This window comes from Cantharellus anzutake, assembly GCF_015039405.1.
Source record: "Cantharellus anzutake strain C23 chromosome Unknown EI90scaffold_62, whole genome shotgun sequence".
In the NCBI taxonomy this organism is placed as follows: Eukaryota; Fungi; Basidiomycota; class Agaricomycetes; order Cantharellales; family Hydnaceae; genus Cantharellus; species Cantharellus anzutake.
In genome coordinates, this window is record NW_024067012.1 from 268,672 (window position 1) to 280,960 (window position 12,289).

The window sequence follows — 12,289 nt, forward strand, 5'->3', positions numbered from 1 at the left end:
TCAGTTTAAGTATTCCTGGTCTGGCTGGAGGACGAAACAGTTTGCTTCCGATGATTCCCCTTAAGGGAACCACGTTCTCCTGGACACTCACCGACACTGAGGAAGTATGCTCTTTCCGGTATCTCGTCATGGCTGAGCCTGGCTTCATATTCGGTAATCTATAATTTCAGGCATATATATATCGGGGGAGGATCTGAGGTTTGTCTTTGGCGCCATTTTACTTATGCAACGGTTGCCATACGTGACTTGATATTTCAGACGCCCGAATCTATCCAATCAGCTGGTGCCGACCACGTTCTCAAGTTGGCAACCATCACGAGTTCCTCTCCGGAAAAGCTCATGCGCGAGGGAAATATTCATAATCATATAAATGAGGTTCATTATTCCCACCATGCGGCCGCCCTTCCGCGAAGTCGTTTCTCAACGATCTCTCGTTACAACATTCCATCGGCATCAGCAATCTGAAACTATGCCTCAAGGAGGTTCCGCGTCTGTGCTTGACGAATTTGAAAATCCTTATGATGGACACCCTCATCTCTCACCTCTACAAGCGCAGTTACTCGGGGAGTACGCCAAGCTTAACCATGCTCTTAAATCGGTACGGGAAAGCTCTCTGTTCCATATACATATCTCTCTATGCTTTCCATGGTTCTGGGTCTTAGATGGAGGTTTCGTTAGTAATCTGCTGTTGATATTGATCCATTTCCCGCTCCATCCCCGGGCCCATCTTCATTAGTCCCAATATTTCGTGTCTGACAGGCGGCCCGTTCCTGCACAGCAGCGGGGTTAAGCTCCCTAGATCATCGGGTACCGTGCACTGTAATGGTGCCACCACGACCATCATATATACGGTGCCTGCTCTCTCTCGAATTATGCTCAATTCGGGCCACTGCGATGCACGGTAGCCCCATCAGACATCCTCGATATACCCTTTTTCGTTATCCCATCATCATTTGAAACTTTCGACGTTGCTTTCTAACACTGCATTCTCGCTTCGTGTCCCATTTTCATTGATTTGCGGCAAATAACAACGACGCTTAACCGTGACGTGTCCCTTACTCCCTCCCGGTCCGCTCGTGGTTATTGGTCGACAAATTCCTTTTCGGAAAATCGGCTCATTTGATTCAACGGACCAAATGCCCCTGTCCATGCTGTTGCCCTCCCTCGCGGTTCAAGCTGTCCACACTAACAAAGGAATTGAACGATTTGCCGACGGACGCACTCATCGCTCAGTTGCGGACACTAGAGCGTCAGATGGGGCTCGTTTTAACTTTGGTATGCGTTTCATGTTCCCCTTTCAACAACCCCTTGCAATATGTCGCGGCAAGCCACAACATTCATCCTATTTGACTGCTGCTGCTGTTGTTGTTGCCGTTTAATCATCCCTTTATTGACCAAACTTTTCATACCACATCGTCGTATGGTAGTATCGTGCGTCAGTATGGTCATGCAAGGAAAATTTAGATGCAGAAGACTCGGAAACCACCTTTCCGGGCCAAGGCGACGATTCTGAATCTCAAGGCACAGGAGAAGGAGATGTCACCGCCACTCCCTACTGAAACCCACGCCGCAGCATAAGTCGTTGTATCTGCGAGAAAGTTGATGTTGCTGATCCTCTGAGGGATCTTCCTACCCATTTCCCTGAGCCGAGTGTTTGCTCAAATGCGTGTGAACTCTTCATCGCTTGTGTTAAGCTCGACATGTGTATGTGGCTCGAGTCTTTCACCTCCCACCTCTCATCGACCACAAAAGGGATGGGTTTGGGTCAAATGAATCCGCCGCGCGCTTTCGAGGCTTGCTATTCTGCGTATGTGTGGCTTTGAATATGCAAATGTGCAACAACGGACTGTATTTGGCCAGCTAATATGGCATTCCGAATCCAGATGAGAATCATCACTACACAAAATAATCATTTATAGTTTTATGTAATCATACGGTTGTCCTAGTCTGTACCCTACAGCTGTGTGGCGGTTGCTATTGACCTCTCCAAGAGCCGATTTAACGAAGATGGAGGCCACCTAATTTCGTCGTCAATTGCGCGGCAGGTACCACTCTGCTAGGCACATTCCAGATCACAAGTTTCCCATCCATCCCAGAAGTGCTCACGCTCGGAACGGCACCATCTGCATCGGCTGTAAAAGGCCGAATGGAAGTAATCGTGTTCTGATGGACAGTGAACAGTTCGCCACCTCCACCAAGCGAGTTTCCGCCTAGCCCAGAAGGAAGGCCAGGGGTACCCCTTGAATCCGCATTTTTGAACCTGGAGAATGCCTCGTTGTTCAGTCTTCCTACGCCAGTGGAACGAGCGCTCGTCCCAGTGGCAGTGGGCGTTAGGGTAGATGCAGAGCGAGATGCGGCGTCGTCTAAGCTTTGACCCAAAAACCATCCGTTCGTCGCGTCCCCTTGAAAAATGACTGGTTGGCAGTCGTGGCCAGCTGCGACAAGATTTTGCTCTGAGGTCCAGGCGAGCGTCACGTACGGCAAGCTCGGTGTTCGGACATTGAAAAAGCCGCCAGTTCCAGGATAAACCACAGTAATAGACGAATCATGGCCTAAAGATAATAGGTCGGAGTTCAGAATGGCCAATCGAATAGAGTTGTATGTGAGATGGCGCTGTCGACATGGCACATAGAAGACGTACTAGCGAATGCAAGCGCATCTCCTGAGGGTGAGAACCCAACAGAGTGCACCCAGCCACCGGTAGGACTACTAAATTCCCCGCATATGGTGTTGAAGGGAAGTTTTTCTCCCCAGACACTGGGAGGGGGTCTGAATGAAACTCATATAAATATTTAGGGCTCGAAAGAAGCGGCGAATCTGAATCCTACCGCTTGTCGATGTCCTTAATGTATGCAGAAAGAACGCGGGCTTTGTTATCCGCACTTCCCGCCGCCAGGAGGACATTATTCGGGTGCCAATCGATGGAGAGTACGGTCGATCGGATGGGCTTCTTGAGATGCTTGGCAACCCACCAATCATTCTCTGCATCAAAGGAGCAAACGGCAATCGCACTGATGTGAAAGACTCGTTAGAAGGAGTAGAAAAGAGTGGATAGTTAGAAACATGCCGATCGCCGCTCGCTACAGCGAACTTGTCTTCTTTGGGACTCCACCGCACGTATGTGGCTGCCCGGTTGATGCGGAGTAGTACAAGGGTCGGCTTCCAGGTCAATCCTCCCGTCTGAGGGTCCTGTACTTCACTCCAAACGTAGGCGTTGCGATCCTGGGAGCAAGTAATAATGCGATTCGTGAGGTGACCCCAGTCGATCGAGGTGATGAGCTTGTCATGCTACGAATTCATTCTTTTGGGTAAGATCCCGTCGCGCAATGCAAACCGATTTTTTGAATACCTCAGCGAGAACCTCCTCCGGCTTCCATTCCGTCCCGTCAAAAGCGAATATAGTGGCCTCATGAGAGTTTAAGCTTGCGGCAACATCTTGAACGCAATTAATCATTGAACGTGACTGAAATTCAGCGATTGAAATGCTTACGATCGCGAGTGGCATTGAAAGAATGGGAAGTGAGTGGTGCTTGGCCAAGCTGAAAAATCCGGGGCTGGGATGGCATGGTTCCTTAATCGGTATGGATAAGCGAGAGGACTAGCAGTCTACTCTCGAGAACTTGGGGGTGCGATTCGGAGCCGGTACGTCCCGATCCGTGTGAATCTTGTGAAGGACGCAAAAGATGGGCGGGTTCCATTCGCTGCGGGCGCTACACCCTTTTGGACCAGCTTCCAGGGTAGCTGCCACTTCTAGTGGTATATATAGCGCTACGCCTACAACGATACATGCTCGACACTCATCCGGTGAGATAGTGTGATTCATAGATTTCGCGACTACTGGATCACATTCTCATGATTGATTTAAGGCACAAATGTTGCTTGGACAAGTAAGAAAAAGTCGCAACCTGGATTCGTGGAAAGAGGGAGGAGAGCGATGAGGAAGGGTGGAGATGTGAAGGCTTTTGTTTCTCCTCGAACGCTACTGGTTGACTTGAGTCCATCCAGCTAAAGCCTATCAAGTTGGGGCAGATAGAATTGGAGAACACTAACGGTCCTCCGAATCTTCCGACCATATCGAAGGTGCCTCCTATCGCGTTCCAAGTGTTCTCGAGCTTAAGTCGCATTGATTCAGTTGGAAGTTGGTCCATTACTTCGGAATTCAGCAATCGCTTTTTCCTCCGGTGAGAAATCCATTTCAAAAGTCTTCGGACTTCCATTGGCCGTATATAAAGATGTGAGTCAATGGGCGTCGCAGAGATAGAAGCGGGATTATTAACTTCTCTCATTCTCTCAAGTCCAGGCTACTGTCACAACCTTTTTCTGTTATTCGAGGCGTGACCCTTCGCTCGTATGGCTGGATGGACAAGGCTAGCAAAACGCCAAGTCGAGATACACGAATAGTTCTAGGTCTGCTAAATCCCGTTTAACTTGTTTTCCAGCTTCCCTGACTATAAGTTTATAGCGGGTATTCCGGGATGTGGGAAGTCCGTAACATTATTGCAAATGGTTGAGTACTGTGCATCTAAGGGCTGGATCGTCTTTTACGTCCCTCGTGGTAAGATTTACTACACCCGATGTTTTGAGCAGTCAAGAAAGTACAACCAAATTTAGCTAGCAACTGGGTCAATTCTTCCTCCGCATACCAATATGATGCCCAGTCTCGCATTTTTCAGCAACCGACGCTCGCCAAATGGGCGTTGAAAAGGCTTTCTGCATTTAACGAATCGAAATTGAACTCAGTCACCACCTCGGAGGACTTCAGACATGAGAAAAAGACGATTGTTTCTGGATCATCTATATTGTCTTTAATTGCACTTGGGATTCAAGATCCTAGTGCTGCTCCACGAGTTCTAGAATTTACATTAGCGGAGCTGCAAAAAATGAAGTGAGTTCCCTTATGATTCTCGTTCCTCGCGCTTTCTGACTCGTGACGCAGTACTCCTGTGTTAGTTGCTATAGATGACTTTCAAGCGCTTTACCAGCGTTCGTTATACAAAGATCCCCTTTTCAATAACATCCCTTCCCATGCTCTTTCCATGCCTCGCTTGATGCTGGAATATGCGTCTGGAGTGCGATCTTTCGTAAGCGCGCGAGCATTTCAAGTCTCACCATTCTCACTTTTTCACTCCATCACAGCGACGTGGAGCTGTTGTCGGTTCGCTTTGTATGACCAATACAGACTTTCACATCCCATATGAGCTGAGGGATGCTTTGGGTCTCACACCTGACTTTTCGTTGCACCACATGGGAGCACGGAATCAAGCCTACGTAGATTTTTCGAAAGGGTTGCGTCGGGAATGGATTCCCCCACGAATGTCCCTCCAGAAGCAGCTGCTATGACTGAAGTCTGGGAACATGGCCGGGCGCTGCATTCCAGTTGAGTGGCTTGGTCGCCCACCTCCCGATGTTGATGTGCTGACTTCACCCATGCAGAATTAACTGAATCTCTATTTCTTGCCAAGCTGGCTGAATCAAGTGGGAATCCAAGAGAGTTTCTTCATCGTGGTCTGTGGTCATCGGTTGTCACTTGGTAGCTTTCCCTTGACACGCGTGCCTGATGGATGTAAATTGAAATGCTAAATAGTCACCTATAATTGAACCAATTCAGTTTCTCTCCACCCATGGTAATATCAACGGAAGCAAAAGCCGTTGGCCTCTCAAGGCCGGGCTCTCCGCTACTGCTCTGCAACCTCTGTCCTTCGGTATGGCTCATGGATCCTCTTCGGGCCTTCCTCCTCCGGTAGTTCAATCGGCAGCTCGAAAGAAGACTACGTTTGACCTTGGCCAAGGATCCTCGACTCATGGTTTCCGAGTGCACTGGGCGAGAATCAAGCGGCGCATCGGCACTTCAAGTCTAGATGCACCTAGCGAAACTCCGGATGACACCGCTGATGATGGAAGTAGGCGCACCGGAGATGCGCTTGACGGAGCGCATGAAAGTGAATTTCGAGGCTGGAACAACGTCGGAGGCACTGAGGCAGAGCCAGACGGAGTGGATGTTGTGGTTGTTGATAGCCCTTTCGGGGTGCACGCTATACCGAACATGCCCAGTGGATCGCACACAAGGACGCATTCGGAAAAGGGCGCTCATGATATTGCATCAACATCTCATCCTCACACGGATAATCTGAGCACTACCACCACCAATGTTTGGGATCGATATGTATTACTCACTGTTATTCGATGGAGGACTATCCCGTTTCTGTCCCGCTTCAATAGCCAAGCGTTTCTGGACCCTGTGGCGGAGCATCAGTATCAGCGTGAAACATGGTATTGTTTCCACCACAGATGATGACTGCGCGCTTGTGGACTGCTGACTCGTAATGTAAAATTGAAGGTTCTCGAACAAAACTCTCGCTATACTTGGGTCCCTTTGGTTGGTGATGAGCTGGGTGCTGGGATGTTCACTCGCTCCGAGACCTCTCCGTGCTTTTGACAAGAGCTTTTTCTTTGGCGTTAGTAGCGTCTTCATTGATGTCATTCAAGTTGTTCTTAACTCTTTCTGGAACAGCTTGCGCCTACGCTTTCGCTTCCTATCCCTACCTTCGCCATATTTGACTTCCCACGAAAGAAACCGCTGTTCTATCAGTGCTATCTTGTGGTTTCTGTTTGGAGCTGGTACGGAATCTCCGCCTCTCCGCCCTTAGCAATTAGGATACTCAACGAATTGGTTCGGCTGCTAAGGTCTTTTTATGGCGCCTTATATATCAACCTCTGCGGTTTCTACGGTTCACACAGCTACTGGAGCTGTGGCACCAAGGATTTTGTTAGCCATTCTTTCTCTCGTTCATCAATTGCCAATCTGACTGCCACCCTTTAGATCGGTAGTATTTAGTGAGTCTGTTAAATCTGGGCACCATGATGTGGTGAAGGCGAACTTTTTTTTAAGTTATTCAACGGCCCTCCCAACGATCGCCCTATTCGCGTGCGGCATGAAACGCCTTCCCGCTCTCATTGCATCCTTAGCCTTCGTGGGCACCATTTGTGGAATAATGTGAGTTACTAGCTCTCGGATGCTTACTCTGTAACAATGTCGCTGATTTGTGATACTTTTCCAGCGCTCCATACCACAAAACCTATGCTCACAATATCATCAACGTATTCGTCTTCAATATGTTCATTCTGTATATTCATTACATCCGTGAGAAGGTGCCCATTTTTTAGTTGCCATTCTTTCATATCTGACATTTAGCCCCTGAACTAGAGCGAGCGCCGGTTATATACTCTTCGAGATCAGGTTAAGTTGCAGGTCCGTAGTGAAACCTCTATTGCGTGTTTGGGTTGAACTAATTCCATTCGCTCTGTAGTATCGTGCCACCCAGAAAGCACAAATCAGCGAAAGACGGGCTGCTGATTCGAAGAGGTGCACCTCTATTCGCCCACCCTCATCATCGTGCTTCACTCATTCCGATTTAGGCGCTTGACGTCTTATATCTTTCATGAAGTCAGAGTCCCACTAAACACTGCAAGTCAGTACGCCCCTGAGTATCAATGCTTTATAAACCTCAAATAAGTCTGTAGTGCTTGCCCTTCAGAATTTAGAAGCATCATTTCCTCCGAGTGAGGAGCAAGCTGTCGAGCTGGGTGCTCTGTCTTCTTCTCTTTTCATGATGTCAAAAGATAGGTCCTTTGGTCTTCTGAGCGGAGGGTGTCGGTCTTTACTGCTTCTTACTAGCACTTCTGTCCGATATATTGGACTTCAATCGAATGGATGCTGGTCGATTTGAGTCCGTTTCAAAACCGTTCACCTTTCATCGCACCATTCGTTCTTCAATGGTTGGACTGCAAATGGCTGCTGATGCTAAGGGTCTCAAGCTCGTTACAGAGTTCGACCCTGAGATTGATTTGGCGGCAAGGGCAGCGGCTTACCGCGGAAGTGGTAAGAGCGAAGAATGGATTGCTTGGCAGTTAGCATGCAGTCCACATGACGATGCGTATGTGATGGGAGATGAGATGCGATTGATACAAGTATGTATCTTTTTGCGCTTTCTTCAGCTCCTTAAATAAACCCGCCTTAGGTAGTGACGAATTTAATGTCGAACGCTTGCAAGGTTTGTAGGCAATCCTTATTATAGGGTGCATTCATTTAACGAGCCTTAAGTTTACGCCACCGGGTCCGACCAATAGTGTCACTATTAGAACAAAGCTATTGTATGCTCCGCCAGTAACGCCTGCATTGTCTGGTTCGACTGTGGTGTCGAACCATGCCGCACACATACCCTCTGCTGAGGTCGGAACCGAAGGTTTATCTACCAATCAATTGTCACGTCATAATCTCAATCAGGCTAGGGACCCTGGCCAAAAGAGTGTGGGCCCTCAGCAGCTTATCGTTCGCATTGAGGTGCAGGACACTGGCGTGGGCATACGGCCTAGAGACATGATTGATAATCGGTTATTCTCTCCTTATGTACAGACTGAGATTGGAAGACATCAAGGTGCGCTTTCAAGTTGCTTAATTCTCGTATTGTGATATTAAACCATCTCGCGTAGGTGGCAAAGTATGTCACAGGTGACGAGCTACCCAACATGTATTAACTGACGTACATCTTTCAGGGAACCGGCTTGGGATTGGCCCTTGTTCGTCACATTGTCCAACTCAGTGGTGGGAGATTGGGTGTCAACAGCAAAGGGGACCACGGCAGTTGCTTTTGGGTAGAGGTAATATCATATAAACTTTGCTTAGAACTCTTTGCTGACTGTCACGTCGCCTGAAGTTCCCTTTCGGCATCGTTCCTGCATTCTTCGAGGGAGCGACAGCTACACGTTCATTCTCTCCATTCCCAGCCACTCCACTACATCAGGTCCTGAATCCCTTCAATCATGAATTCATTCCAGAGGGTTTGGACCGTCAAACACCAGCCTCCGAAGTGTCGTCTAGTGCAGCTTCGAAGACCTCTGGAGATGCCATTCGTTTAAACAACTTGACCATGCAACAGGAGAATCCAGAGATGTCAGACCATCTGCCTCAAGATGTCCTCCAAACATCCGTTTCGCGAACATTAGATAATTCATCAACTCCCCGCGGCTCTTCGCCTCCATCCTTCTTGGGCGGATTGACTCCCAAAATTGTGGGCGCTTCTCGTGCCGAACCTCCCTCTCACATCTCTCTGCCACCCCGACCACACCTTCGTGTCCCCAGCGTTCCAAGCCGGCCAGTGCTGAAGGAAACGTCTCCACCCTCAGATTCGTCCCACTTACCGTCGGATCCTCTTCAGAGCCGCAGTTCTGACATCACGCCGTCCCCTAATCTTGATATTTCTGCATTTTCGACTCATACCCTTGTAGTCGATGACGACATGTTGACGCGAAAGTTGATGGAGAGGATGCTTGAGGTAAGATCCTGAACGTTCGGACTCTGTGTGGCACTCATGTTGTCCTAGAGGATTGGATGTACGGTTGAAACCGCGGAAAATGGTCAAAAGGCGCTCGAATTAATCATGGAAGACCGGCAAGGTTCGCCATCCCAAGGAAGGAAACCAAAAATTGGTATTGTTTTCCTAGACAACCAAATGGTACGTGTCTCGCCCATTTGATTGGGCCCTAATTGATTAGATTGATGCTAACGTCCTCCTCTTCAAATAACAGCCTATTTTGAGCGGTGTCGAGCTATGTAAAGAGTTACGGCGGCGCGGAAGGAGAGATTTTGTTGGTATGCAAATCCGCAATCACGTCTTCAAAATCGTGCTCATATTCAGTGGACAGTTGGGATCACTGGAAACGCTCTGAAGGAGGACCAGCTCGAGTTTACACAGGCTGGAGCGGACAGAGTTCTCATCAAACCTGTGCTAGAGCAGAGTCTCAAAGACATGCTAAGACTGGCACTTGACCAGCGCAAAGCCGACACACCGCCGGATTGAATTTTGGTTAACTTATTTTTTTCTCGCATGGATTTCAAGGAACACGGACCATTCTTGCTTTCTCATCCATCATTCCATTAATGACTGCGCACATACCACTGCAAAATATCTGTTAGCATCCAGTTACTGATTTTACCAATTATAATCTGCGTTCTCCAAGGTGGCGGATTAAATGCGCGGCAACTCCCACACTTTGAGAGCCCCTCCGCGTTACCCTTATACTTCTATTACGACAATCCTGCTGAACCGCTGTTTTAGCCCATGGCGAGTGACCCGAAAGAGAGCGCTGCCGGTACACCACCTGAAGAGGCAGGCTTGGATTTAGAGGAAAGCTCTGGTAAGGGTGTTATTGAATGGGCACGTTTCTGACGCATTGTCGATCGATTTATGCGTTCTTCATGTTCCAAGATGCCAAACTTAGTCGTAAGCGAGAAAGAGAAGCTTCCATAGAGCCAGGGACTCCAGGGGTGCGCGCTTCCGTTTTAATCGCATCCAAATACCGCGCAGTTCACGCGTTCTCGGAACTCTCTTTGCAGGTTGCCTCCACGACATTTTCAGGTGACCACCGTGATCGAGGTGCACCGGCGAAGAAGAAAACGATGTTAGAAAGTACGGCAGAAGAGGACTCGTCTCCTGGAGATGACGAGTCGCCACGGTTATCGACCTCGCCACCTGACGGAAGTGGGCTTACCGATGTTCGGAAGGGGGTGAAGGACCTTACTACAAAAGACGGCGATGCCTCTCACGCACTTGAGGAAACCGAAGAGGAGATACTTGAAGTAAGCGGGGAAGACCCTTCGCCTTCCCGCCTCCCTATCTCCCCAAACGACGCGACCACGTTCCCTTCAATTGACGCGATGGCTGGACTGAAAGACCATGAAACGTTCCCTCCTCCGCCTCCAACCAGAACCCCTTCACCTGTCCCCTCACTCAAGCTCGAAACCGAGGAACCCCCAACCTCTCACAAACGCTCATCCCCCTCCAGCTCTTCACCCGAAGACAATGGCGAATCAGACTCTGTCCCCCTACTCTTAAGCTCAGAGAGCAAACGGAATTCCCTGCAAGGAGTCAAGAGGAAGTCGAGGGAATCCAGTACAACAGGTGTTCCCGGGGTGCCAGCACCTGATCCTAAGCGCCAGAAGGATGGACCGGATGAGAGACCTCGAACGCCTGAAGCGCCGAAATCTCCACGAACGAAAACCAGGTCTTCCCCACCCACGAAGGCATGCAGTACTTGTCCACTTGGGTTGCCTTTCGCGTTTTAATTGATTGATAGGGAGGTTTCGCGGCCTACACCACGAAGTCGCCGTTTGCAGTGGGGTCCTCAAGCCCGTTTCTGAGCAGCGGCTCCATAGCTTCTCCCAAACCTGTAAGGCTCCATCTTTCGTATTAGTAAAGAACATCTAACTAACCCCATTTCCAGATGGGGTTTGCTGGTTTTGCTAGCGTTTCCCCTTTGCGGCCTTTATTAAACCTGCCCCCCGCTCACCCAGTCCTGAACTCGGTTCAAAACAGGCGCCACCTCCCCCCCTTCGAAGTTCTTCTCGTCAGGGTTTTCCGTCCTCGCATCAAAGACCTCTCCCTTTCTTACAGCGGCGTCTTCACCAAAGTCTCCATCGCCAGGCCTCGTAGGCTCCATACCTAGGAGCGGCACCGCATTCGGATCATATGCCAAGCCAACGTCGATGTTAGGGGCTACTGCGAGCCCGCCAAAAGAGGATGAGGGAAAATCAGAGAAGCCCCATAGCTCCGAGAAGTCTTCATTCAACGACATATTAGCGGAAAAGGGGGTTGATACAGAGGAGCCGGCTGAGACGAAGCCCGCTATAGAAGAAGTAGACTGTGAGTAATTGAATCTATGGATTGAGCCCATGTTGACCGACGAATTTAGTACACACTGGGGAGGAAGATGAAGAGACACTACAACAGACACGAGCCAAATTGTACACTATGGACGCGAGAGATACATACAAGGAAAGAGGTACAGGAACCTTGAAGGTCAATGTTAGAAAATCGGACGGGCGCGGTGCAAGAATCAGTACGTTCGCGCCACCAGACCTTACGTTTGTTGACGATTTGCATTTGTTCAGTCATGCGCGCAGAGGGTGTCTTCCGCCTGTTATTGAATGCCAGCTTATTTGCTGGGATGCCTTGCGCAATAGGGCAAGATCCCAAATTCATAAAACTCTCCATACTTGAAGACGGGAGGTTTGTTCATCATGCTATCAAGGTGGCCACAGCCTAGCCGGAATATCACAGAGTCTGCACTAACGAAGGATATTTGCTAGGTTGGCAACCCAAAGATTGCCCAGGATTTGGTGGACACCATACTTGCTAACCTTCCCGTGCACGCGACTCTGTCGGAGAAGTCGGAGGAAGACGTTACAGAAGAGGAAGAAGAGTCAACAGTGTAATACCCCTATGCAGCGCTA

At 49.2% G+C, this 12,289-nt stretch overlaps 5 protein-coding genes across 5 annotated transcripts; 4 read left to right on the forward strand and 1 right to left on the reverse strand.

Moving 5' to 3' along the window:
* Positions 1-502: 502 nt before the first annotated feature.
* Positions 503-1,278, forward strand: EI90DRAFT_2846847 (uncharacterized protein; the record flags this gene model as incomplete). The annotated part of the gene is made up of 2 exons (XM_039053721.1): positions 503-598; positions 1,177-1,278. Coding segments are annotated over 2 exons (198 nt in total), but the record flags the coding sequence as incomplete, so codon positions are not given.
* Positions 1,279-1,840: 562 nt separating this feature from the next.
* Positions 1,841-3,655, reverse strand: EI90DRAFT_3282066 (WD40 repeat-like protein). The gene is made up of 6 exons (XM_039066875.1): positions 3,491-3,655; positions 3,350-3,435; positions 3,068-3,288; positions 2,829-3,011; positions 2,642-2,769; positions 1,841-2,552 (listed from the first exon to the last, which is right to left on the reverse strand). The coding sequence occupies exons 1-6, from the start codon at positions 3,564-3,566 to the stop codon at positions 1,999-2,001; spliced, it is 1,248 nt and encodes a 415-aa protein (XP_038911484.1). The 5' UTR covers positions 3,567-3,655; the 3' UTR covers positions 1,841-1,998.
* A 3-nt stretch (positions 3,656-3,658) lies between these two features.
* On the forward strand, positions 3,659-5,614 carry EI90DRAFT_3075892 (mitochondrial ribosomal death-associated protein 3-domain-containing protein). The gene is made up of 11 exons (XM_039061613.1): positions 3,659-3,804; positions 3,867-3,952; positions 4,006-4,080; positions 4,133-4,234; positions 4,296-4,407; positions 4,463-4,555; positions 4,612-4,885; positions 4,937-5,081; positions 5,137-5,290; positions 5,326-5,376; positions 5,434-5,614. The coding sequence occupies exons 1-11, from the start codon at positions 3,684-3,686 to the stop codon at positions 5,532-5,534; spliced, it is 1,314 nt and encodes a 437-aa protein (XP_038911485.1). The 5' UTR covers positions 3,659-3,683; the 3' UTR covers positions 5,535-5,614.
* A 14-nt stretch (positions 5,615-5,628) lies between these two features.
* Positions 5,629-9,857, forward strand: EI90DRAFT_2977272 (uncharacterized protein; the record flags this gene model as incomplete). The annotated part of the gene is made up of 20 exons (XM_039055907.1): positions 5,629-6,270; positions 6,338-6,455; positions 6,512-6,618; positions 6,685-6,766; positions 6,821-6,834; positions 6,890-6,994; positions 7,059-7,149; positions 7,205-7,249; positions 7,308-7,363; positions 7,417-7,469; positions 7,522-7,632; positions 7,676-7,968; positions 8,019-8,051; positions 8,102-8,435; positions 8,491-8,498; positions 8,554-8,658; positions 8,715-9,332; positions 9,381-9,512; positions 9,586-9,649; positions 9,703-9,857. The coding sequence occupies exons 1-20, from the start codon at positions 5,705-5,707 to the stop codon at positions 9,855-9,857; spliced, it is 3,090 nt and encodes a 1,029-aa protein (XP_038911486.1). The 5' UTR covers positions 5,629-5,704.
* A 261-nt stretch (positions 9,858-10,118) lies between these two features.
* EI90DRAFT_3130031 (uncharacterized protein) lies at positions 10,119-12,271 on the forward strand (the record flags this gene model as incomplete). The annotated part of the gene is made up of 6 exons (XM_039064268.1): positions 10,119-10,194; positions 10,266-11,087; positions 11,451-11,699; positions 11,749-11,895; positions 11,948-12,087; positions 12,146-12,271. 6 exons carry the CDS (start codon positions 10,119-10,121, stop codon positions 12,269-12,271), a joined length of 1,560 nt encoding a protein of 519 aa, XP_038911487.1.
* Positions 12,272-12,289: the final 18 nt, after the last annotated feature.

What these genes read in the sequence shown, in the direction of transcription:
- EI90DRAFT_3282066 (XM_039066875.1), bottom strand. Translation starts at nt 3,566, where the DNA reads ATGCCATCCCAGCCCCGGATTTTTCAGCTTGGCCAAGCACCACTCACT. An exon ending in GCTGTAGCGAGCGGCGATCG is followed by an intron (nt 3,012 to 3,067) that starts GCATGTTTCTAA and finishes CTTTCACATCAG; the next exon opens with TGCGATTGCCGTTTGCTCCT. An exon ending in AGATGCGCTTGCATTCGCTA is followed by an intron (nt 2,553 to 2,641) that starts GTACGTCTTCTA and finishes TATTATCTTTAG; the next exon opens with GCCATGATTCGTCTATTACT.
- EI90DRAFT_3075892 (XM_039061613.1), top strand. Translation starts at nt 3,684, where the DNA reads ATGGGCGGGTTCCATTCGCTGCGGGCGCTACACCCTTTTGGACCAGCT. An exon ending in CATTGGCCGTATATAAAGAT is followed by an intron (nt 4,235 to 4,295) that starts GTGAGTCAATGG and finishes CATTCTCTCAAG; the next exon opens with TCCAGGCTACTGTCACAACC. An exon ending in GCGGAGCTGCAAAAAATGAA is followed by an intron (nt 4,886 to 4,936) that starts GTGAGTTCCCTT and finishes CTCGTGACGCAG; the next exon opens with TACTCCTGTGTTAGTTGCTA.